At 39.1% G+C, this 22980-nt stretch overlaps 1 protein-coding gene across 8 annotated transcripts in view; it reads right to left on the reverse strand.

Moving 5' to 3' along the window:
* PLCB4 (phospholipase C beta 4) overlaps nt 1-22980 on the reverse strand; it is a 411040-nt gene that overhangs the window by 32296 nt on the left and 355764 nt on the right. For all 8 annotated transcript variants that reach the window (XR_010405777.1, XM_064572832.1, XM_064572829.1 and 5 more), the window contains 5 exons: nt 21261-21363; nt 19240-19404; nt 16807-17011; nt 2705-2793; nt 1702-1852 (listed from right to left, as the gene is read on the reverse strand). Coding sequence is in view for 7 of the 8 variants with exons in the window: in XM_064572832.1 (XP_064428902.1) it covers nt 1702-1852; nt 2705-2793; nt 16807-17011; nt 19240-19404; nt 21261-21363 (713 nt within the window). In the remaining variant the exon portion in view is untranslated. The remainder of the gene's footprint in view (nt 1-1701; nt 1853-2704; nt 2794-16806; nt 17012-19239; nt 19405-21260; nt 21364-22980) is intronic.

A 22980-nucleotide genomic window follows, 5' to 3' on the forward strand; every position in this document is an offset into this window, starting at 1 on the left:
ATTTCATTCCTTCCTATTCAAGTCAGACCTATGTTTCAAGGCCCAGATCCCAATTGGGATCTCATCCAGAAGTCTTCTCTGGGACACTTGCTGGAAGCGATGCCCTCTCCCCTCCTGTTCCTTAGGGGTTAGCTCTCATTGACCACTGCCAGCCGGGCTGTCGTGTGGGAGCCTGTCCTACATTACCCTTCTAGCCACATGAGGTCCCTGGAGGTGTAAAGGCATTTCTCATAGAACTTGGTACTGTCACTTAGAGTAGGCTTCCAATTTTCCTGAATAAAAGGCCAAAAGGAAACAGTGTGTAGACCCTCTCTCTTAGGGTGTCTGTCGAGGAGACTGGACCAGAAACGAGAGCCTCTTGGCTCCCCCCAATGCAATTTTATTTGGAACCAGGGGCGAGACCGTTCTAAACACAAACACATTCCCTTCTAGAACTAGGATCACTTCTGTCTTCTGTAAGCTGGTCACACTGCCATTTTTCAGGCCACTTAAGTCACTGTAATTACTAATGTCTTTATGTACTAGTGGGCGTGACACTTTAAACAAAACAAGAACTTTACACAAAAACTCTCCCATTTTCCACTGTCTATCTGTTTGAATGGCTAAAGTGACTAATGACCAGTGCTGGAATGGAATGCCCAAAGCCTGTATCATGAGCTTGCTCATGTCTCCAGGGAGGAACAGAAAAACAGCTGCAGGCAAACTACAATTTGGGCTACTTCTGTGCAGTCTCATTTACTAATTTGTTTCACAAAGCTCCATGCACACTTAGTATCCTGCTAAATTACTATGCTGCCTGGTTTGGAAAAGCCTGTCATTTCTTACCTTCAGCTGCAGCACTGTGTGCGTGTAAGTTACAAACAACATGATTCGCTAACATCAAGGGCACTGCATTCACATATAAATAGGAAATATACCCACTGAGTAGACAACCATTAGAAAAAATAAATTCTTATCAAAGTAAGAAGAGTGAGTCTGGTAAATGATTCATGATCGAGGAGGATACTCAAAATGTTTAATTCCCAGTGTGGGATGGGCACCATCCAATCAGAATGAATGCCTGGCCAGTAAGCTCGGAAGTCAATTTTAAATGAGCAAGTTGGTTGTGGCCCCACATACCAGCTGAATGTTAGCACATGGGATACATCATTCTTTGTGGTGACACCTCTTAGAATATCTTGTTTCATTTACAGGAAACCATACAGAATCGGCTTCAAATGTCCATCTGATAATTTTACACATAATCATGGATGCTAAATATCTACTCATGGGGGCAATCTGTCAAGAAGGGAATCTAGAAATATATGAACAATGATCATTCTGTTGGTTCATGAGCCCACTTCCTGTCCAGATGAGTGCCCGTGGGGGTATCCAGGAGAGTGTGGGGATGACTTAGTGAAGTTCACTGCATGAAGTTCTTTTCATTAGGGAGCCTGAATTTAAACATTTTCTAAAACTATGGATATTGTACCCAGGGCCCTAAGTTGCAAGGATCTAGCAGATGAGACAAATGTTGACTCCCTGTTAAATACTCTGGGAAATTAACCAGTTTGTCCAATCTACAAGAAAACATGCTGCTCTTGAGTTTTACGGGGCAATGAAAATTGGCAAAATTAGCAATTCTAAATACCCTCAGAAAAGACTCTTCGAAGAGTCTAAAATTGCCCGAACAGATAAGGAGCCCAAACCCCTCCCCTTTACCTTTCTTGGCTTCCACGCCAGACCCCAGGGCCGCCGTGGTGGTTGGTCTGAGCTCGGAGCTGCTCTGTGGGGTCACGTTTGCTTTGGCAGTGTTGGCTTTTCCTTTCTTGTCATTCTTAGAAGTATCACTGGGCACATCTGCTATGTCGCTCTGGAGCAGAAATGTTTATATTACCCTACATGAATGCCATCTCGCATTCAACTGTCTGGCACTTTCTCTATTTTACTGAATCCAGTGTGAACCACTCAGCATCTCCCCTACAACTCTCTTAACGGATCATTGCCCAGCAGGAGAAAAGATTACATGCTTTTCTCAGGCTTGAGGCAAAGGATGAAGCTGAGGAAAAAAGATGCCACTCTTTTACAAACAGGGTATGGTAAAGGGAGCTTTAAAAACAAAGGAACAGGGGCGCCTGGGTGGCTCAGTCGTTAAGTGTCTGCCTTCGGCTCAGGGCATGATTCCAGGTCCTGGGATTGAACCCCGCATCGGGCTCCCTGCTCGGTGGGAAGCCTGCTTCTCCCTCTCCCACTCCCCCTGCTAGTATTCCCTCTCTCGCTGTGTCTCTCTCTGTCAAATAAATAAATAAAATCTTAAAAAAAACAAAAACAAAAACCCAAAGGAACAAAGAAGGCGAGTGTGCACAGAAATGGAGGAAGGCTGGATGCAAGACTGGTAAGCAACAAAGACACATAAATGTCAATTTCACTAATTCACTGACTTGGATTAGCTGGTATTCTAGTGTATCACAGAAGCATCCTGTATCTGAAACATTCCTAAAAGCATTATGGATTTCCATTTCATTTATTAAATGTTTTCCATTTTATTTATTAAATATTCTACACTTTTACAGACCCTTGAAACTATTTTGTTGAATTGATAAATTCAATTTCAAAAACGCTCTTCAAGTTTGCTATATGAACTTATTACTCTGTCTTGCTCTTATAATCACTGACCACAGAACTTCCTCAACTTGGCTGTCCTTAGTCAACCATTGCTACTTACGGTTTCAATGCCCATAGCTCTCATTTGGTCTGCTCTCTTTTCCGTAATGGAAAGAAATTTCTTTGGATCTGATAAAGCATCCACAATATCTGAAAAATAACCCAAAAAGTCAGGCAGCTGTTGATTCTGTTTTACCGTACACACCCAGGAAAATTCAGCTAGTGAACAATTCATAATCCTGGACCCATATCATATCTTCTGTGAATTTCCTTCTCTTAGAACACAAGACAAAGTTAGGAAAGCACAGCCAGTTACAGAAAACAAGAAATAAGTAAGGGCAAGGATCAAAGGCCAGATGACTTTCTCCTATTTTCTCTTTGGTGTTTGCCCAAATAAAGATGACAGGGTGGCAGGGTGAGCCAAGTGAATTGCCTTGGGTTCTTGACTACTTATGTGATTTTGAGCAGGTTGATTCATGTCCCCAGCTGAGTTTCTTCATCTGAAAATTAGGGCTGATACCACCCACTCTGAAGGGATACGATGAGTATTCAATAAGATGATAAATGTAAAAAGTACTTGGAACATAGTAGACACCACCAGTATCTAAGTCTTATTTTTAGGTAAGAAGGCCAATACATATTTAAAGCCAATTTTGGTTCCATGGTAGTTAAAATGAAGTATTTCTCCAGCATCCTCTCAGCTACACCTTGCACTTAAAAATGGTAAAATTTTCATGTTTTATATAATGTCATTTGAAGAGTTCCAATTACTTTCCAGGAGAATCTCATGTAATTTTGCATTATTTACCAATTCTACAGAAGTAATATTTATTCTCATTACCTTAAAACAGTACATCATTTACAATTTTCAAAAACTCTATGTATATCAATTTCCTCCAGTAAAATCACCCTAATTAGTCTTTAATTATTCTCAGTTGAATCTTTTTCTTATAATACAAAATACATGTATATGATAAACATTCATATAAAATGTAAAAATCTCCTCTCCTGCCAATCTGACCCCTCGTATATACTGTTATCCATTTCTTGTATCCTTATTTAAAAACAAAACGAAACAAAACAATTCCAAATGGGTTCACAGTTTTATGCACCTATTTTTTATTTTAAACTTCACATATCTTGGAGACACTTCTTTATCAGTAATGTAGATCTACTATGTTACTTTTACTTATTTATTTATTTATTTTTAAAAGATTTTATTTATTCATTTGACAGAGAGACAGCGAGAGCAGGAACACAAGCAGGGGGAGTGGGAGAGGGAGAAGCAGGTCTCCTGCTGAGCAGGGAGCCCGATGTGGGACTCGATCCCAGGACCCTGGGATCATGACCTGAGCTGAAGGCAGACGCTTAACGACTGAGCCACCCAGGCGCCCTACTATGTTACTTTTAAGGGCTGCTTAAATATTTCATTTTCAGAATGGCTATAATTTCTTTAACAGTGTTCCTTATTGATAGACTTTTAGATTACTTCCAGTTCTTTGCTATTATAAAGAGTATTGCAGTGAAGATCCTGGAATGTTCAAATCTCAGAGCAGACATTTGCTGTGTCCACAGCATAAATGCCTAGAGGTTAGAATGATGTGTAAGGGTATTTGTCCTTTTGGTATCAGCATTGCCAAGTTGCCCTCCAAAGAAGTTGCATCAATTTATTTTCTCTTACCAGGGGTATATGAGAAGGTTTGAATCTAGTTATCACTTAGGTCCCTAAGAACTCTTTGTCTCGTAGTGGGGAAAGTAACCAAATTAGCTCTTAAATCTTGCTTAGGAGAAATGACAGATAATCATTTTTTGGAAGTTAAAGTTCTAAGAATATATTTACCTAATTTAAGTCCAAATTATGAACATTTTCAGGCACACACAGATGTAGACAGAAAGGTAAAATAACCCCCCATATATTGCTGAAGCCCTAACAGTTATAAACAGTCCACTACATCTCCTTTACTGCCATCCTTCCCTTTTTTTCCCTCTCTTCTCTCTGCTGACGTATTTGGGGCAAATTCCAGACATTATAACATTTCATTCCTAATTACTTTTCTATGCATCTCTAAAAAACTGCATTTTCTTTCAGAACCAGCCATACCAGCACTGTATCCAACAAAGTTGGCAGTAATTCCTTACCATGAATATAATAAATGGCCCATCTTATTATTTTCCCTATTGACAATTTATTTGTTTGAATCAAGATATAAAGCCCATACTATGTCTCTGATAACTAAGTCTCTTAAACTTACTTTAATCTAGACTAGTCCCTGCTACTATTTATTTTTCATAATGCATAGATTTGTTGAGGAGAGAGATCAGGTATCCCATAAAATGTCCCACATTCTGAATATCAATGCTTCCTTGTTGTGTCATGTAGGCTCGACTTTCCCTTTTGTATGAAGACTCCAGAGGAGTTACTGTGATTTCCTATGGGTCCCATGCAAGATAAAGCCTGATTGCCCCACTTGTCCTGGTGCTAAACTCATTGATCGGCTCAGGACTTTTAATCCATCTGTGTCTGACTCCCAGATGCCACCTCCTTACACTTGTCCACAAACTCACACTGTGCCCACTGAACCCCCCGCCCTCTGTGGAGAAGACCTACCTGGCGTCGGCCTCCCTGCACACTCCTACACTGGATACACTTTGCTTGAGTTCCCACTGGCATATCTCAGTGGAGGATCCACATGGCTGGCTTGTTAGGAAACAAGTACTTGCTTATTTCTTTAGTGATATACAATCAGGTCGAGGGCCTGGAGTGTATATGGCATTTTTCAGTGGTTACTGGTAGTCCTTTCAGTAGGAATCACAGATAACACTTACATCACTTCCAGCTGATTACAAAACCAATAAAGCAAGACCTTAAAGTGTGAAATGACCCATAATCCTTCCAAACGAACCAAGCTATTTTCATTTTTGTATACGCTTGTGTCATTTTTCCACATGAATACATATTTTGTATGGTTTATTTAAAATTACATAATCTCCTTTTTTCATTTATTATTAGGTTATACCTGTACAGTTTTAAAACTTACTTTTATTGAATGAATAATGTTCCATTGAGTTTATGTACCGAACTATTCTCTACTGCTAGATATTTAGATGGCCTTTCAATTTTTTTTTTAATGAAAGATGACTTTGCAAGAAATATGTTAATATAGAAAGAGTTCATTTCCTTTTACCAGTGAATTTGTAATTCAGATCCATAAGATAGCAACTTATATACCTGATGAGCATTACTAACAAAATTTGTTCCTAATAAGCTTTTAAAATAGTTATTTAAGAAAAATTAATGGGAGGAATGAATACAAAGAAAATATAGCAGAATTAAGAGGGTATATTAAGTTGAATAATGCTCTTCAAAATTCACGACTACTGGGGACCTCCGGATGTGAGCTTATTTACGAATAGAGTCTTTGCATATGTAATTAAAGACTGAGATCACACTGGATTAGGGTGGGCTCTAAATCCAATGATTGGTGCCCTTATAAGATGAGGAGAGGACACACAGAGACAAAGAGAAAAAGGCTAGGAGATGACAAAGACAGAGAATGGAATAATGTAGCTAAAAGCCAAGGAATGCTGAGGACTGCCAGGAACCACCCAGGAGCTAGGAAGAGGCAAGGAAGGATTTCTCCAAGAGCCGCCAACTCTAGGATTTCAAACTTCTAGGCTCCGGAACTGTCAGAGAATGAATTTCTGTTGTCTCAATCAATTTCTGTTGTGGCAAATTTGATTACCAATGGTAACCAAGAAAAAGTTTTGTTTTGTTTTGTTTTTAAAGGAGATAGAATTTTATTGACTACACTGCAAGGGTGCTGCAGACAGCAAAGGAGAGACGGTCTGCCACGAGGCAGTGGTGAGGGGTCACAGTTATAGGGCAGAGTGAAGAGGTATGGGAACATATGGAATTTCCCCCTTTTTGGTAACTGTGCCTGGTTGTGAGTAGCCCATTGGTTAGTTAGGGCCTATGGCTCTTTTGAGGTAGGTTGCTTAATGAGCCTGTTTGCATCAGCTCTGGGCCCTTTTGCCTTGCTCAAGACTCTATTGCTCAAGCCTGTTTCCTAAAAGCCTAAAAGGGCCTCTATATTCCCTCCTGACAGATTGACAATGACAAATCTTTGTCATTTGGGTGGAGGTCTCATCTCCAGTAACTTCTTCCTGCTGAAGGAGCAGTGGAGAGATGTCCCTACCTATGGGTCAACATTGGTCAGTTGGGAATTTATATGTAGAAATTACAAATGGCAGAGGCAAATGAATCCAGGGTAGACAACATACACGAATTTCCCTGAGTAGAAAGGATCATCTGTCAGCTTGAAATTATGGCAGCAAAGGGATCTTCTATTCTTGGGTGTATCTTCCAAATAAAGTAGGCTTTCTCATTGTTAACAAGGAGCATTCGTCAGTCCCTGGAGACCTCTCAAGGACCCATCATGGTTTGATCAAAGAATACCTCAAATCCCAGAGTATTCTTCCTGTTTCCTGCAGCAGTGTCTTGGCCCCAGCCTTGAGGGTTGATTCTGTGCAATTCTGACTGAGAACATAGGCACTATATTTTATAACATATAGTCATGAAACAATATGCAAACTAGGTCATATATTGTTTTGTATTACATGGACAAACTGGCTAAGATGTTCTTATCAGCCATTTGCTGTAGGATTATGTAGATAGAGCCTAACTTATACATCAAAATAAGATGCTGCAGATTTATCCATTAGTTGGATAAATATCATTAATTAAATCCATGTTAAGCAGGCGATGCCGTGGCTTAGTTGGTTAAAGCGCCTGTCTAGTAAATCCATCTTCAATTACCAATATTAACAATTCTAGAAGTTGTTGGAGAATTACGTTCCCAGATCCTGAAATCTTGCCTTGTTACTTGAGTTTAAATGAAATGCTTTTTCCATAGTTATATATGCCTTTAAAATTTTTCTAGTATATAACTCAATATAATAGTGTTTTTGATCAAATGGCAACAAAAATACACAAAGTATAAGTAAGGCTTATTCAAACTGAGTCACATGGGACAAAAAGGAGATGACGAAGTGCCTGGAACAAGGCTTAGGTTAGCCAGTTACTTGAAACAGGGCTTCATTCCTGGCATTTTTGAATAATAAATCAGATACTTCTAGGACACAGGATTTTGCCATGTGGTGGCAGGTGCTCGTTCTGCAGCTAGAGTAATAGATCAACGCAGAGGGCAGCAACTGGGATAGCTCCACCAAAATTTTTCAGCAAAAGGGCTCAGGATGACAGAGTCAAGGCCTCTCTTGGCCTCTTTTAGGTAATTTTTCTGTTGGTTTCTCCTCTGACCAGAGCCATAGACACCTGACTTTTAAAGAATGCTTTATACGCATACATTATGCATGCGCATCTGATACAGTTATATAAATATGCTGCATAGCAAAAAAGGAAACCGATTTTTAATAACATTTAAAATAATGTGTAACAAGAGAATGAGAAGCTGTCCCTCCAATCTCTCATACCTCTATGTGCTTGTATACCTCTATTAGAAAATGTTATTTTTCTTTGCCTCAGCCCAGGGGGGGAAAATAAATCTGGCATATTCTTGGCCAAAGATTTGCATATTTAAGTAACCCTGTTATCTTTCTTTGGTGAAATACGACATTGCATGGGGATCCTCCCTTTTATTGGAGGAACACTGTGGCTAGGTATATCCCACGTAGGTCTGTGTTCCACAGGACAACTCTCTGTGGCAAGAGTGAAGTTCAGATGCTGGTCAACATTGACTCGTGTGCTAGGCGTTGTCTAGGGACAGACCACACTGACCTTCTAACAGGGTAGAGACCTATGCACACAAGCCTCTGTTTCTACAGAACCCGCAGGGTGAGCTGAAACCTCCTGGATTCCTGGAGGCCATGGCACAGCTCTGAAACCTTCTTTTTAAAAAGGAACCAGTCTGCCTTTTCTCATTTGCTTATTTCTTCTGGACTTAACAGAAGTTTTACTTATTTGTACTTAAAAAAAAAATACCATCTATTTCTAGGTTTAGTCCCATTTCCAAAAGTCTGGTTGCTCCTGGTGAAGACTTTCCATGTATATTTGTTTTTTTTCCTCATTCCCTCCTACCCATCCTTCCTCATTTCTATACAGAGTTGAAAGCGTCAATTTAAGCATCCCCCCAAACTGACAAGAAGATAGCAATTCCTCAGTACAGACTTCCAGATACTTGCTGGCTTTTCAAGGGATCTCTGTCTTTTGTTTGTTCGCTTATTTGTTTAACGGTTGCTTTTCAAGGCATTTAATTTGGGTGCCTTGGTGGTGAGCACCAACCGTGGCACCTAGATGGCTTGGCTCCATGTGCTCACTCTTGGCTCAGGTTCCCTCCTGTTCTCCACTCTACTGTTTCTATCTTAGCAGGAGGTAAAGGCAGCAGAAAAATGTATGTTCCCCTAATGGCTGCAAAGTGATGCTAATAAAAATCAACAAATCCCGTAACTATGATTTTAGATGAGGTCTTTTAGCTTCTACCAAATGAGTAAGCATTTCCCAAACTGCATTTCTAGAATGTGAAAGATACATTAGGTGTGGTGGGGTCAAAGATCCTGTGGTCAAATAAGACTGGGAAATGCTTATGTGTTCCCCTCTTCTCGGGCTCCACAGCAGATCCCAAGAAATGCAATCAGGAGCCTGTTTAAATTCACCTAGCCGGGCAACTCCTGAGGTTATGTCGCTATAATCCATCCTGCCCTCTTTTCTGGAGCTTTTCTTTTTGGTGTTCTTACCAACATTTTCTGTAGTTCAGAGGAAGCCATCACAATGGATACCACTGCAATGCAAATCAATTTTTTTTTTTAACAAATATTTGATAGAACAAAGCATTTTAGCATCCACAAAGGAGAGGACAAAATGGAAGGACTTTAAACTGTATCAGGAGATCCTGAGATCATAGCCCAGGAATGGCATCTTAATTAACAATGTTCCTCCTCTGGGACTATGTCATGTAAGGAACAGCCCACTCTCATCGCAGAGGGTTTGGAAAGCAACCCTGTGAAGATGCTGGGCAGAGAGAACAAGAAACACCCACCCGCAGCTCCCCTGATGTATCTTGAATCACTAGGCAGGCAGAAACAGGAGTTGGCAAATAAACAAAGGGCCGCTTCATCTTTGCTTGCATTAAGACAGCCTAGGTGCAGAAGAGAAAACAAAATGTCCAGCTACAGAAGCAGGGATGAGCACTGCTCAAGGAACGAGTACCCAGCGGCTCACGCAACCCATCTCAGAGCGACACTGCCATATAATGCCGACGAGCCCTGTATTTGGGAAGCAGGGCATTGACTCTCTTATTTGTTCTCCTTACCACTCAGTGATATAAAAGCTATACAAATGATCAAGTCCATCAAAGGCAACAGTGGGTGGGATAAGAGAAAGACTAACGCTCATTTAATTGCCATCTGCTTGGGAACTGCTTCCCATCAGCAGCAGCAGTGGTTCGCAGTGATGAAGCCGTGGCAATGGGTAAGCGCTGATGTCCTCCGCATTTGCACCTACAGATAAGGCAGCACAGACAATCCCCGTACTCTGAGGCTCAGGGGATTTGATGAAGGAAAAGTCGCCTTAGCACCCAACCTAGCACTTTTCTTTCGTATAGGAGTGTGTGTGTGTGGGGGGGGGGGTCAACAAGAGGGCTGTTTTACTCGATGTTCAGTAGAAAAATAATACTGAAGAAATTAAAGTCTTTTTGATTCATTCCTAGTCATCCCTCTCCAAATGTCACCATTTGTTTTTTCACGTGGAAGTTGAGTTTCTGATAGTTAAGAGCATTTCTTCGGCCCGGAGATATTTTACCACCACATGGCTTAGGAACAGAACCATCTGTGGAGAGAGCTCAGGAGGGCGAGCAGCCATCTTTGTTCTGTGTTTTCTTTTGTGTGTGTTGGGAGATTTTATTTTTATAGCAATGAGGAGAAGCAATTGCACTAAAATTCCCTGTCTCTGTCTCCTGAGAAGGCAAGGAAAGGAAACAGGGCAGTGACAGGAGAGGAGCAGGGTCAGGGTGGAAAATACTGGATTTAGAACCAAATCATGTTGGGAGGGAACTGGGACAGCCCGGAGTTCAAGGCTTCTAAAGATCACTATATGCAAGAAGGTAAGCATAGTTAGGGGCAATTGAAAATCTACGAAATTGTCTCCATCAGGAGGAATTCCTCATCCTCTGGTGACCTCACAGCACAGAACCCCAATAAATAAGTGACCCAAAGCTCCTGCCAATGCCCAAGCCCTCCCTAAGGAATTGTCTTAACTTGGAAAAGCCTTTTAGGAACATTTTTCTTGTTTCTATAAGATGATGCCACCCACCTGACGTTACTGCGATTTAAAATACATTTAGGGGCACCTGGGTGGCTCAGTGGTTAAGCATCTGCCTTCGGCTCAGGTCATGATCCCAGGGTCCTGGGATTGAGCCCCGCATCAGGCTCCCTGCTCAGAGGGAAGCCTGCTTCTCCCTCTCCCACTCCCCCTGCTTGTGTTCCCTCTCTCGCTGTCTCTCTCTCGGTCAAATAAATAAAATCTTTAAAAATAAATAAATAAATAAAATACATTTAAAAATCATGTAGAACATTGAGTTGCTGATGCTTAAAGAAAATCATGGGGAAATTACTAATGCACCAGAATTCTGAAATTTTGTAGTAGGCACGAATTAAAAGATTTTTCTTAACGATGATGAATTGCTTATGACAGTTTACTGCAGCAAAGTAAAGGGCAAAGTTGGGGAAAAGAAAATAGAACCAATGGATTTTTCTTGAGCTAGTTACAAATTAAAAAATTAATGGAAGGATTGCTGTGGTCAGGTATTATTCCTAAGCTATGGCGCTCCAACCAGTGTCCTCATGTACCTGCTAAGTGACCTCAATGAAACAGCATTCTGGCAGGCCAAGAAAAATAGACAGTGTTTGAATCCCCAACCATTACCTTAATGGACATTTATCTAGACATTGCAATGTATTTGAGACCATTTTGGAAGTTATACGAGAGAGAGAGGGGACTTGGGAGTACAACAAAATTTGATTTAAACAATTACTTAAAAAATGAGAAACAACCCAATTAAGAAAAAAACCCCACAAAAACCAAAAAACAGAAAAACACATAAAGGGTACTAGAGAGTATTTTTAAGGAAAAGGAATACAAATGACCAAGAAACACATGAAATATACTCAATCTGACTCATAATTATAAATACACAAATTAAAATGATGAGATACCACTTTTATTACCATTACTGGAAAAAAAAAAGAAAAGAAATTTTTAGACTCCAGAACTGGCGATGGTGAATGAGAACAGGGAGTCTCATAGATAATGGGTGGGAGTACACACTGATCCAACCAAAGGGCTGCATAAAGAGATAGTGGTATATACATATAATGGAATAATATATTAGTATATAACCTTTAAAGATAATTTCAGTCTTATTTGCATTGGCAGGAATGTTCTCCAACATATATTATGTAAACAAAGCAAAGCATAGAACAGGGGGTATTATATTATCTTTTGGGGTTTAATTAAAAAGGAAATATATGCGTGTGATACATACCCATATACACATAGACTGTACATTTATGCATATACATATTTATTACATATGCACAGATAGGCTTTATGTTTTATAACCTTATGATGTTTTAAGACACTCATGTCTTTCTTTTATTTAAAAATGTTATCAATGGGGGCACTGATTAAGCGTCTGCCTTCAGCTCAGGGAATGATCCCAAGGTCCTGGGATCAAGTCCCACATCAGGCTCCTTGTTCAGCAAGGAGTCTGCTTCTCCCTCTGCCTGCCACTCCCCCTTCTTATGCTCTCTTTCTCTGACAAATAAATAAAATATTTTAAAAAATATTATCAAGAACTATCTAGGTAGCAGGATAATAGGTTGCTTTAATTTTATTTTTTTCTAAATTCTATATATATATATATACACACATATATATATTACATTCTTTGTGCTATTTTCATATTACACTGCTGTTATAGAAAAATAGGGCAAAATACAATTTTTAAAAATTTACAGCGGTTACATATGCTTACTTAAATGATCCAGAAGTAATAAGTAGAGTCCTGCCATATGGGATAGTGTGTTCTCTGTGATGTTCCCAGAAGCTGTCCAATGCAGTGGGCCAGCTCCACTAAACCCTCACCCCCATTCTCAAATAGATAACTACTCTTAAACTTGGGTGTATAGCCTACCAGAATTTTTTCTATCTTATATGTATAAACAGATAGCTAAGGGTCTTTGTAAGTAATTATGGGATCATTTTGCAATTTACTTTTTCTCTTAGTAATAAATCACTGTCATCTTTCTGTTCTGAACACTGAGATCCAAGTCATTATTTTTAATAAATACATGGTCTCCTACAGAATGGCCTTCCATATTTTATCAGTCTCTACTGATGGAATTTAGGTTGTTTCTGATCTTTTCTATACAAATAATGCTGCAAGAAATTACAGCATGGCTTTAAAAAAATTTGTTTGCTTTTAGCTATCTGATTAAAGAAATACATAATTCCTAGGTTAAGTATTTGGTGAATTATAAAAGTTGAGATTTCATTAGCTTCATCAGGCATAAGAGGTCTTACTTCTATAAACTTGTGAAGTGATTCTGGACAAACTGACCCACCTAAAAGCTAAGAAAATATAATTCACCAAATTACTTAGTGTCCTGAAAATGTGAGTATTTCCCTGAGGTGCCAAAATTATTCAACAAGAAGAGCACACTCCTCTTTCTAAATAACACCAGCTTTTCAGGACACATCGTCAAACATGGACCAGAACTTTTCAGTTTTAGCCCCATATACCCTGCGTTTCAGCTTCCTCAGAATATGCAAATAAGTCCAGCACTCTTCTTATCAAGGCCTTGGCCTGGGCTGCTTCCCTTTCAGGAGAGAAAATCAGTTTACCTCTCTGCCCTGAGGGACTTCATCTTTCAAGGTCCCAACAGCCACTGAAGGACCCCTCAACCCCACCCTGATTAATCACTTCTTAGTTCAATGCTCCCAACACCCCCTGGCTTACTACCCTGTAGGCAGTGATATAATAAATTACACTTATTTATGTATATGCACATGTATGTGTGTACAAGGTTGGAAAATTCTTGAGGATAAGTGTAGATGATTTTTACAACTTTGTATCTCTTACCCATAGAGTAAGTACTAAATAGTAATGACTACATCTTTTCCTTTGAGAAAAATATTTTAAATGAATACACTAAGAAACTGTTTTTACTGATTAAATTAGTAAATGTTAACAAAAGTTATATCTCATAGACTGCTGATGGGTTATTTGGCAATCTGTATCTAAAACTTTAAATATACATACAACTCTTTCCACTTCAAAGAATTCATCTTCAGGAAGTGATCACGAGTATTTCCAAAGCTTTACATTTAAGGTTCCTAGGCACAATATTTTTTATAAGAAAAAAATGGAAATGACTTCCATGTTTATCAATAACTGAAGTATGGATAATACATAAAATGGATTGCAGCTATAAAAATATTTCATGACATGGAAAAATATTGTCTATTAAGTGGGAAAAAAATTAACTCTCTGAAGTAATGAGTCCAAATGACTATGTACAGTAAGATCTATTTAATTAAAATAGAAGAAATGAAATTGAAAGTAAAGAGACCAACATAGCAACAGAGCTCTCTCTGGGTGGTGGATTTATGGATGACCCTTTTGTTCTTTGTGCTAGAAGAATCTCTTTCTGATACATATACTATCTATTTTGCCTTTTTTTAAATTAAAGATTTTATGTATTTTTTTGAGAGAGGAAGTGCATGGGCATATGAGCAGGGGGAGGAGCAGAGGGGGAGGGAGAGGGAGGAGAAAGAATCTCGAGCAGACTCCATGCTGAGTGTGGAGCCCAACTTGGGGCTCCATCTCATGACCCTGAGATGATGACCTGAGCCTAAACCAAGATTTGGATGCTTAACCAACTGAGCCACACAGGTGCCCCTATTTTGCCTTTTACAGAATAAAACCTACCAAACATATTTGTGGAATAAATAAATCCATATTATCTTTCTTTGGCCATATAAAAATCTGAGATCTATATCAACAATTTACTTCCCCCCCCCCCCCCCCGAAAATGCTGGCGTGCAAGGCTGCGGAGTTTCATTTTGAACTTTTTCCTATGGAATCAATATAGACTATCAATGTTCTAGGGAACAGGGACACTGTAGATTTCCTACTCTGCGGGCTCAGCACATAAATGTTCAGAGCTGAATGTGGGAGGTTAGTTACGCAGATGAAATAAGAACAACACACTGTGTAAGTCAAGAGGCTGTAAAGAAAATCAGAAAGTGAGAAAAAGACAGTTCTCATATTCTTATGTTGTTCTCCTCAGGTAAGTCCCTTAAGTAAATGCTCATGGTGTCTGCCCTTGGTTTCCTCACACATAAAAGAAATGACTGAAAATTCTGAATATACAGTTTTGGAATGTCAAGTGGAGGTTAAGATGTAAACTGTGGAGTCCCACCCATGATACCATAGTACAGAAATTTTAAAGGCTTCTGATAAGAAGTAAGTGACTACGGTGACATGTCAGGGAAAAAAATATGCGAGACTATTTTTAAAGAGATTAATCTGAATCAGTACATGCACAAATACTGACACTGGGAATGGGCTGCACTATAAATACAGATATTTCTTCAACACAGACCTACATACATGCATAGTCCTTCTCCACAACTTTCAGACTCTACGGAGAGTGCTTGACACAAAGTAGGAACTGGACAAATTATTTCTTTCCCTTTTCTATTCCAACTGCCCACTTCCCTGGAATGAATTAGAGAGTTCCATACTGAAAAGTAACCCATGCAGAGGGAAAACCTGTAAGTCTTCCACCGTAATTGTTTATACAACCACACACTGCCTACTTTCTAAGCTCAAGTATGTGGAACATGGTGTAATTCATCTGCTGATGCTCCTAAAGACATACTGTAGGTTTTTCCTGTCTCTATTCTTATCCACTTATCCAGCCTGACAGCATCCCACCAGCCTCTTTTTTATGCTTTTATATCAGCTACAGTATGTTCTGGCTTCTAATATAGGCTTTCTTTTTAAATGAAAAGCAGAAGAAGAGGAGGAGGAAGGAGTCTTTATTCTGGATTTGGTAACTGAAAAAACCCTCATGGTTCACATCTCTTGAATCTGCAATCGGGTTGTTAAAGCTGAGGATCAGAGAACATCTGCCCTCCAGAGATGCAAGCATTATTAAAAAAAACAAAAACAAAAAAAACACACACAAAATAACCCCAAATTCCCCAAACGAAACTGTGATGTGTCCCAGCATGCTACAGAAATTATATCTGTATCGATAGTACACATACTTGTGTGCACGCATTTCTGAGCCTTGCTATGTCATATACTGTAATGATGAGTACTTCACAAGAATGCTATGAGGGAGGTACTAGGAACATCTTCACTTTTTAGGCCTGGGAATGAAGGTGTGAGAGGTTGTCACTGTCCCGAGGTCACCCAGGCAGGAGTAGAGAGTTAGAATTTGCATCCTTGGTTAATTTGACATAATCACTCGGTTTCCTTAGGGTTCAACAGACTGAGAATACAGAAGATCTTAATCTTCTTTTAATGTTCTTGGCTTAACTGATGGTTATAAAAAGTTAATATGTTTGGTTATAAGCAAAATCCTATGACTTGGTCCAGGTTTTGATTTCTCCCATCGATTACCTTAGTAAAACCAAAGGGAGTCTTATGTGGATGGATGACTGGGACTTTTTTGTGAAATTGAACTCGCTAGTGGATTTGGAAGAAAATCCAGCCGTGTTGATGTCTGAGTTCAATTTAAAATTTTTAGGGATACCAAATGATATCTATGGGTTCCATTTTACTTACGTCTTTTCTCTCTTTGGATGACGGTGTAAGGAAATCCTTCACAAACATATTTGTAAACATTGATAAACCATATAAAATTACAGTATTTTAAAAGAAGAAAGAACCTTAAAGATAATCCAGTCTTGCCCTTTCTTTTCTTCCTAGGAAATCTGAAGTTACTATCTATCCTTGATTTCTTCAAGGCTACAAGGATTGGCAGCACTGGTAGGAATAGACTTTTTTTTTTTAACCATTGGTGAAATATTTTATAATCCTATAATTTAGGACTTTTGTACTCAGATGTTTAACTTACCTCCAAATCCATCAGGCACATATGTTTTAAGAACAATATTGCAGAAAATTGTTGGCAATGATAATGGTTTATTTCCCTCATTTCGAAGGGAAATGTGTCGATAGCCTGCTTGGAGGCCATCCAGTGGAAGAATCCTCTGGCCTATCAGCCTGTTGTTGTCATCATATACTGCTATTCTCAAGACTGCCAGGTCAGGGAGGATTACCTGCAAACAAAGAATGGTACCTTTCATGGGTATTTTGGAAAGCAGCTCCCAAGAGCCCTGATTCTGGGAATCTGAACCACATCCACACCGTTCTTCAATGTGCCTTTATGGTGAAAGTGGCCCATGATCGATTTGCATTCCTAAAGTATACTGTCCAAGCTGCAGTGTTCAAGCCATTGAGAAAGCAATCGAATAGGCTTCCTGGAAATCATCTCCTTGAAAATTTTAGATGAAAGGGATGTGAAAGATTACTGGTCCAACCCTTGTCATCTCTGCCCATCCCCATGCGTATAATGGACAAACAAAAGGAGACCCCGAGAGATCAAGTGACTTTCCTTAGTCTCTGAGAGATCGGGACAGCTGGGCCTGGAATCGGGGCTCTTGCCTTTGAATCCTGTGGTCTGCCTCCTACCTGGGCTGCTTCTGATATCTAGCTCAGCCTGTTTTTAAGAATATGGAAAGTATCTTTGAAGATACTTTGTGTATAAAGGAAAATGTATATGGAAATTTGGATTCTCCCTTTTTCTTGCACTCCTCAGTTTTTAATCTATTTTTGGGATATTAAATACAGTGAGAATGGCAGCTAGAAACATTAACTTATACCCAAGACATCTACCCTTGCCATCTTCAAAAGGAATAAATGGACATAAAATCTGAGCTCAGGCAGCAGAATCCTAATTCAGATATAAAATAACAACAGGACACAAGAAAATCCAATGTTTTAAATCAGAAATGACTTCTCATTGGCTAAGAACAACCAAGACATCTTGGCTAATTTGAGTACTGTATCTAAGGCTAGACAATGGATCGGTTGCCTAGCTATGTCTAGAGATTATAATTTAATCCAATTTTGTGACAATGAAGAGGAGAAATCAAGTTAAAATTAATCCAATTTCATTTACTCTATTGTTTCTCATGTGGTAAAAGTGGGCTTGCCTTGTGAATTAGTGCAAAGAACAAAAATATTAAAAACAAGAGAGAATAAAAAGTGAAAGTACTTGGTACCAAAGAAAAGCAATTTAACTTCCGAAGAACAGTGAAGGATGCAGAACTGGCATCTTGTTTCTGGGGCCAGTAATACTATATGTAAAAACCAACTTTGATGTCTCCTTACTCGTCAAAAACAAAGAAGATCTGAAGTCAACTTTCTGAATTTTTAGAAATGTGTCTAGGGATTATTCGTTCTGCCAAGGAACACTGGCCACACTGACAACAGATCCAGTTATAACAAACTATAAAAAACCTGGGGGAAGAAAAAAGGCCCATGACAGCTATGTATGCAATTTACACCACACTCTGTAGGAGAAAAAGTCACAGTGGGGGTTGCATGGAAATAATGGTGTTCACATAACAGGGAGAGCCTGAATCTCACAATGGCTCGTTTCATTGAACTACTGATCTTCTGTAATCTGGTTTCTGTAAATCAGTTAGCCTATTCTGAAACTGCTAATCCTCATTTTTGTTAAGAAGCCAATGATCTGTGTTGCAGGACATATACATGGAGCAGAAACACCAGAAACCTGGTGCTTAAAGAAGCAGCAAGAAGCTGTTCTGGTTTGGATAACAGAGCAAGGGAGAGAGAAAAAATAGCTCTTCTTAGATACAGCACTACCAATGCATGGATTTTGCAATACATCTTACACTGACAAAAGAGAAAGGGAAAAAATGATTACAAGATTAAACACTGAATCGTTACAGAGTGTGACTGTGATTGGTCTGGGGATCAAGGTACAATAGTAGGAACCCCCCCCAAAACCCAAAATAGCACATGATGCACAGACTGTAGGGGTGGCAACAGGTACCACACTTTCTAGAGGCACAGGACAATCCAAACTGACCTATTTAAGGACATACACTGGCCTTAGTTTTGGGTGCACCATCCTACCTGATCTCTTGGCTAAGGGAGCATTGCAAGTTACCACCTGCTGCCAAAAGAACTCTCCAGTGTATGAGGATGTCCACCAGTGAGGACACATTCTAAGGAGATTGTCCACCTGGAACTTGAGCATTGCCACACACAAGGTGGGCTCCTTGGAAGAGGAAAGGAGAGCCAAAAGGACCAGAATAGAGAGAAGTCACAATCATATGATATCTATAGAACTTTCCATTGGAAGAAGAGAAAAAGAAGATATTTGGGGTTGCATAACTGCCCCTATATCGTGTAGGGTCTATGTAGTTTATGCACTAAAGTGTAGCCCCTAAGTTAGCACACGTTGAAAGTGCCCTACCTTCCGAAAAACAAATGATTCTTCATTGTAAACTGGATTGAGTCCGTTGTTCATCACCATGCGAGTTCGGAATTCCTTACGTATGGTGTCGGTGGGCAACCCGTACATATCCACTTCTACGTATGTACCAATTTTCTTATCTGATAAAAACTGACCTGATATGACCTGCAGCAACACAGAAACAGGGTGAGAGAGAAGTCATGTCTGCGTAGTTATCAAGAGCAATGAATAATCCAGAAGTAAGAAATCTTTTTTTTATTATGTTATGTTAATCACCATACATTACATCATTAGTTTTTGATGTAGTGTTCCATGATTCATTGTTTGTGTATAACACCCAGTGCTCCATGCAGTACGTGCCCTCCTTAATACCCATCACCAGGCTAACCCATTCCCCTAACCCCCTTCCCTCTAGAACCCTCAGTTTGTTTCTCAGAGTCTGTAGTCTCTCATGGTTCGTCTCCCCCTCCAATTTCCCCCCCTTCATTCAGAAGTAAGAAAATCTTCTGTTCATCTTTAGAAATTTTAATTACCTATGGAAATAATTTATTCATTCCTTACTAAAGTAAAACATTATTGAGCAACTACCCTATGCAAAAAAAAAACCCCAAACTGCTCAAGACAGAGGTTCTGATGTTGAGAACTGTCTATAAAAAGAAAGAAGAGGGGCGCCTGGGTGGCTCAGTTGGTTAAGCGACTGCCTTCGGCTCAGGTCATGATCCTGGAGTCCCGGGATCGAGTCCCGCATCGGGCTCCCTGCTCGGCGGGGAGTCTGCTTCTCCCTCCGACCCTCCCCCCTCTCATGCTCTCTATCTCATTCTCTCTCTCATATAAATAAATAAAATCTTAAAAAAAAAAAAAAGAAAGAAGAAAAAAAAATGATGAATCCTATAATACAAAGAAATAATGTCCACAGCTGCTTAATTCCACCTCAGTGCCCAGATCTATGAAACAAAGTGATGGGTTCAAATATGTCCTAAGATCCCATCAGAGCTCTGAAATTCTGCCCTCCCATACTTTACTGAATTCTTTTATAAGTCTTGGAAAGAGACTCACTGAAGAAACAAGTAATGCTAAAAATTGCCTGTTGCCTGTTATCCTTTACCAATATTGACAATGGTCGGTGGTATATATTTGTAAAGACCATTAAATTCCATCTATTATAAGCCATGGACAGACTATTTTTCATGTACTTTCCCAAGGACTATAGCCATTTTGCAGGGTTTTTTTTTTCCTGTGTTATTGAATAGATCATACTTTTGAAAGTTTTTTGAGATAAAATTTGACATACAATAAACTGTACGTTTTAGAGTGTACATAAGGTCAGTTTTGACATATGTGCACATCTGTGAAACTGTCATAGTTTTCACTTTTCCAGAATGTCATGTAGTTGGAACCATACAATATATAGTCTTTTCATTTGCTTCTTTCACTTAGTAATATGCACGTAAGTTTCCTCTATGCGTTTTCATGACTTGCTAGCTCATTTCTTGTCAGCACTGAATAATATCCCACTTTCTGGATGTGCCACAGTTAATGTATCCAGTCACCTAATGGAGGACATCTTGGTTGTACAATTTTTGGTAATTACGAATAAAGCTGCTATGAACATCTCTGTGTAGGTTTTTGTGTGGATGTAAGTTTTCTATTCATTTGGGTAAATACCAAGGAGCATGACTGCTGAATTACAGGATAAGAGCATGCTTCCGAAGGGGCTGCACCATTTTCCATTCCCACCAGCAATGAATGAGAGTTCCTATTGCTCCAAGTACGTTTTTGATCTGGTGTCTTTTGCTAAAAGTAGCTAATAAAACTATTAGCTATTTATTATTAGTGGATAAAACTATGTACCACTAGTGAATAAAATGTATCTCTTAAGAAAAAAAGGGGGAATCACAAAGTTGAGAGTAACACATGGATCTTATAACCTGACATTAAATATTTTAATGTGATTTCTTAAGGCTTCGCCAGGACCATCTGCACACACATTTTTACAATTCTCTGACAAGCAGGGGACTTACCTGCACTGAGCAAGTGGCTGCAATAACCCCATCGACAGGAGTTTCAGAGAAGGGATCGAATGTTCTATCGGGCCGTCTCATGAAATCTGGTTTGAGGAGGTATCTGGTGGGACAAAAGCATAGAAAGAGTTTATTAGCTGTGTTTATAATGACTAAAACACTCATGCTTCAGGACACTAAGTACTTCCTTTTCCCCATCTCTAATTTAGGAGCTAGGCTTTTAGGAAGAGGATTCTAAGGATTGAAGAAACTATTCCTTTCCTATGGATAATCTTGAAGAGAAGCAGGAAAGAAGGAATGTTTTTAGGATTCCAGGCTCAGTGACATCTACAGCTTCCTGATACTATTATATTCTCTTGAACTTTTTTATGCCATGGACCTCTTTAGATACTTACTCGGATATAAAATACAAAGAATAACAATGAAAAACCAATTACATGAGCTCTAGTTGTTAAAATATGGAGAGCACATGATATTCTACTTTATTGTGTTTTAATTACCGCATTGAATTATGAGATATGATGCCAAGTTGATAACTATAATTTCAAAGTACTGATATGCATAAAAATATTTTGTGAGATCTGTAACAGTAATAATGATATGAAAATATCTGTGATTTACATTGGTGTCAGAGTCACAGGTACTGTTACTATTACTGTGGATTGTTGTCTATGTTCACAGTCAAAAGAACCATGAAATATCAGTTAGAGGGAGGTGAACTTAAAGATGTAATTATTTCTCTATTTCTAGCCAGTGTAATTAGGCAAGAAAATGAAATAAAAGGTATTTAGATGGAAAGAAAGAAGTAAAACTTCTCTTCAGAGATGACATGATCTTGATATAGAATCTACTTAAGGAATCTACCTAAGGAGTCTACTGAAAAATGATCAGAGGGGAGCCTGGGTGGCTCAGTTGGCTGAGTGTCCGACTCTTGGTTTTGGCTCAGGTCATGATCTTATGGGTCATGAGATTGAACTCACACTGGGCTCCACGCTCAGTGGGGAGTCTGCTTGAAGACTCTCTCTCTCTACCCCTCCCCCCACTCATGCTCTCTTTCTAAAATCCTTCTAAAATCTAAAGAATAAATCTTTAAAAAAAACTGATCAGAACTAATAAATGAATTCAGTAAGGCTGCAGGATACAAAACCAATATACAAAAATCAACTGTATTTCTAAATACCAGCAATGAACAATCCAGAAATGAAATTAAGAAGATTCCATTTACCATAGCACCAAAAAGAATAAAATACTTAGGAATATATTTAACGAAATAAGTGCATGTACTTTGAAAGCTACAAGACACTGTTGAAAAATATTAAAGAATATCTAAGTACATGGAAAGACATCTTGTGTTCATGGATCAGAAGACTTAATATGGTTAAGATGGCACTATTCACCAAACTGATATACAGATTCAATCCCTATCCAGAGCCCAACTGGCTTCTTTAGAAATGGACAAGCTGATCCTAAAACTCAAGGACCAAGAATAGCCAAAACACCCTTGAACAAGAAAAACAAAGTTGAAGGTCTTATAATTCTCAATTTCAAAACTTCTACAAAGCAACTGGGAGTCCAGAAATAAATTCATGTATCTATGCTCAGTTGGTTTTTGACAAGGATGCCAAGATTATTCAAAGAGGGAAAGAATATTCTTTTAAACAAATGTTGCTAGGACAACTGTAATGGCCACATGCAAAAGAAGAAAACTGGCCCCTTCCCT

Source organism: Mirounga angustirostris, unplaced genomic scaffold, assembly GCF_029215605.1.
Source record: "Mirounga angustirostris isolate CCGP_5_RB_7025 unplaced genomic scaffold, mMirAng1.0.hap1 SCAF_10, whole genome shotgun sequence".
NCBI classification, from domain to species: Eukaryota; Metazoa; Chordata; class Mammalia; order Carnivora; family Phocidae; genus Mirounga; species Mirounga angustirostris.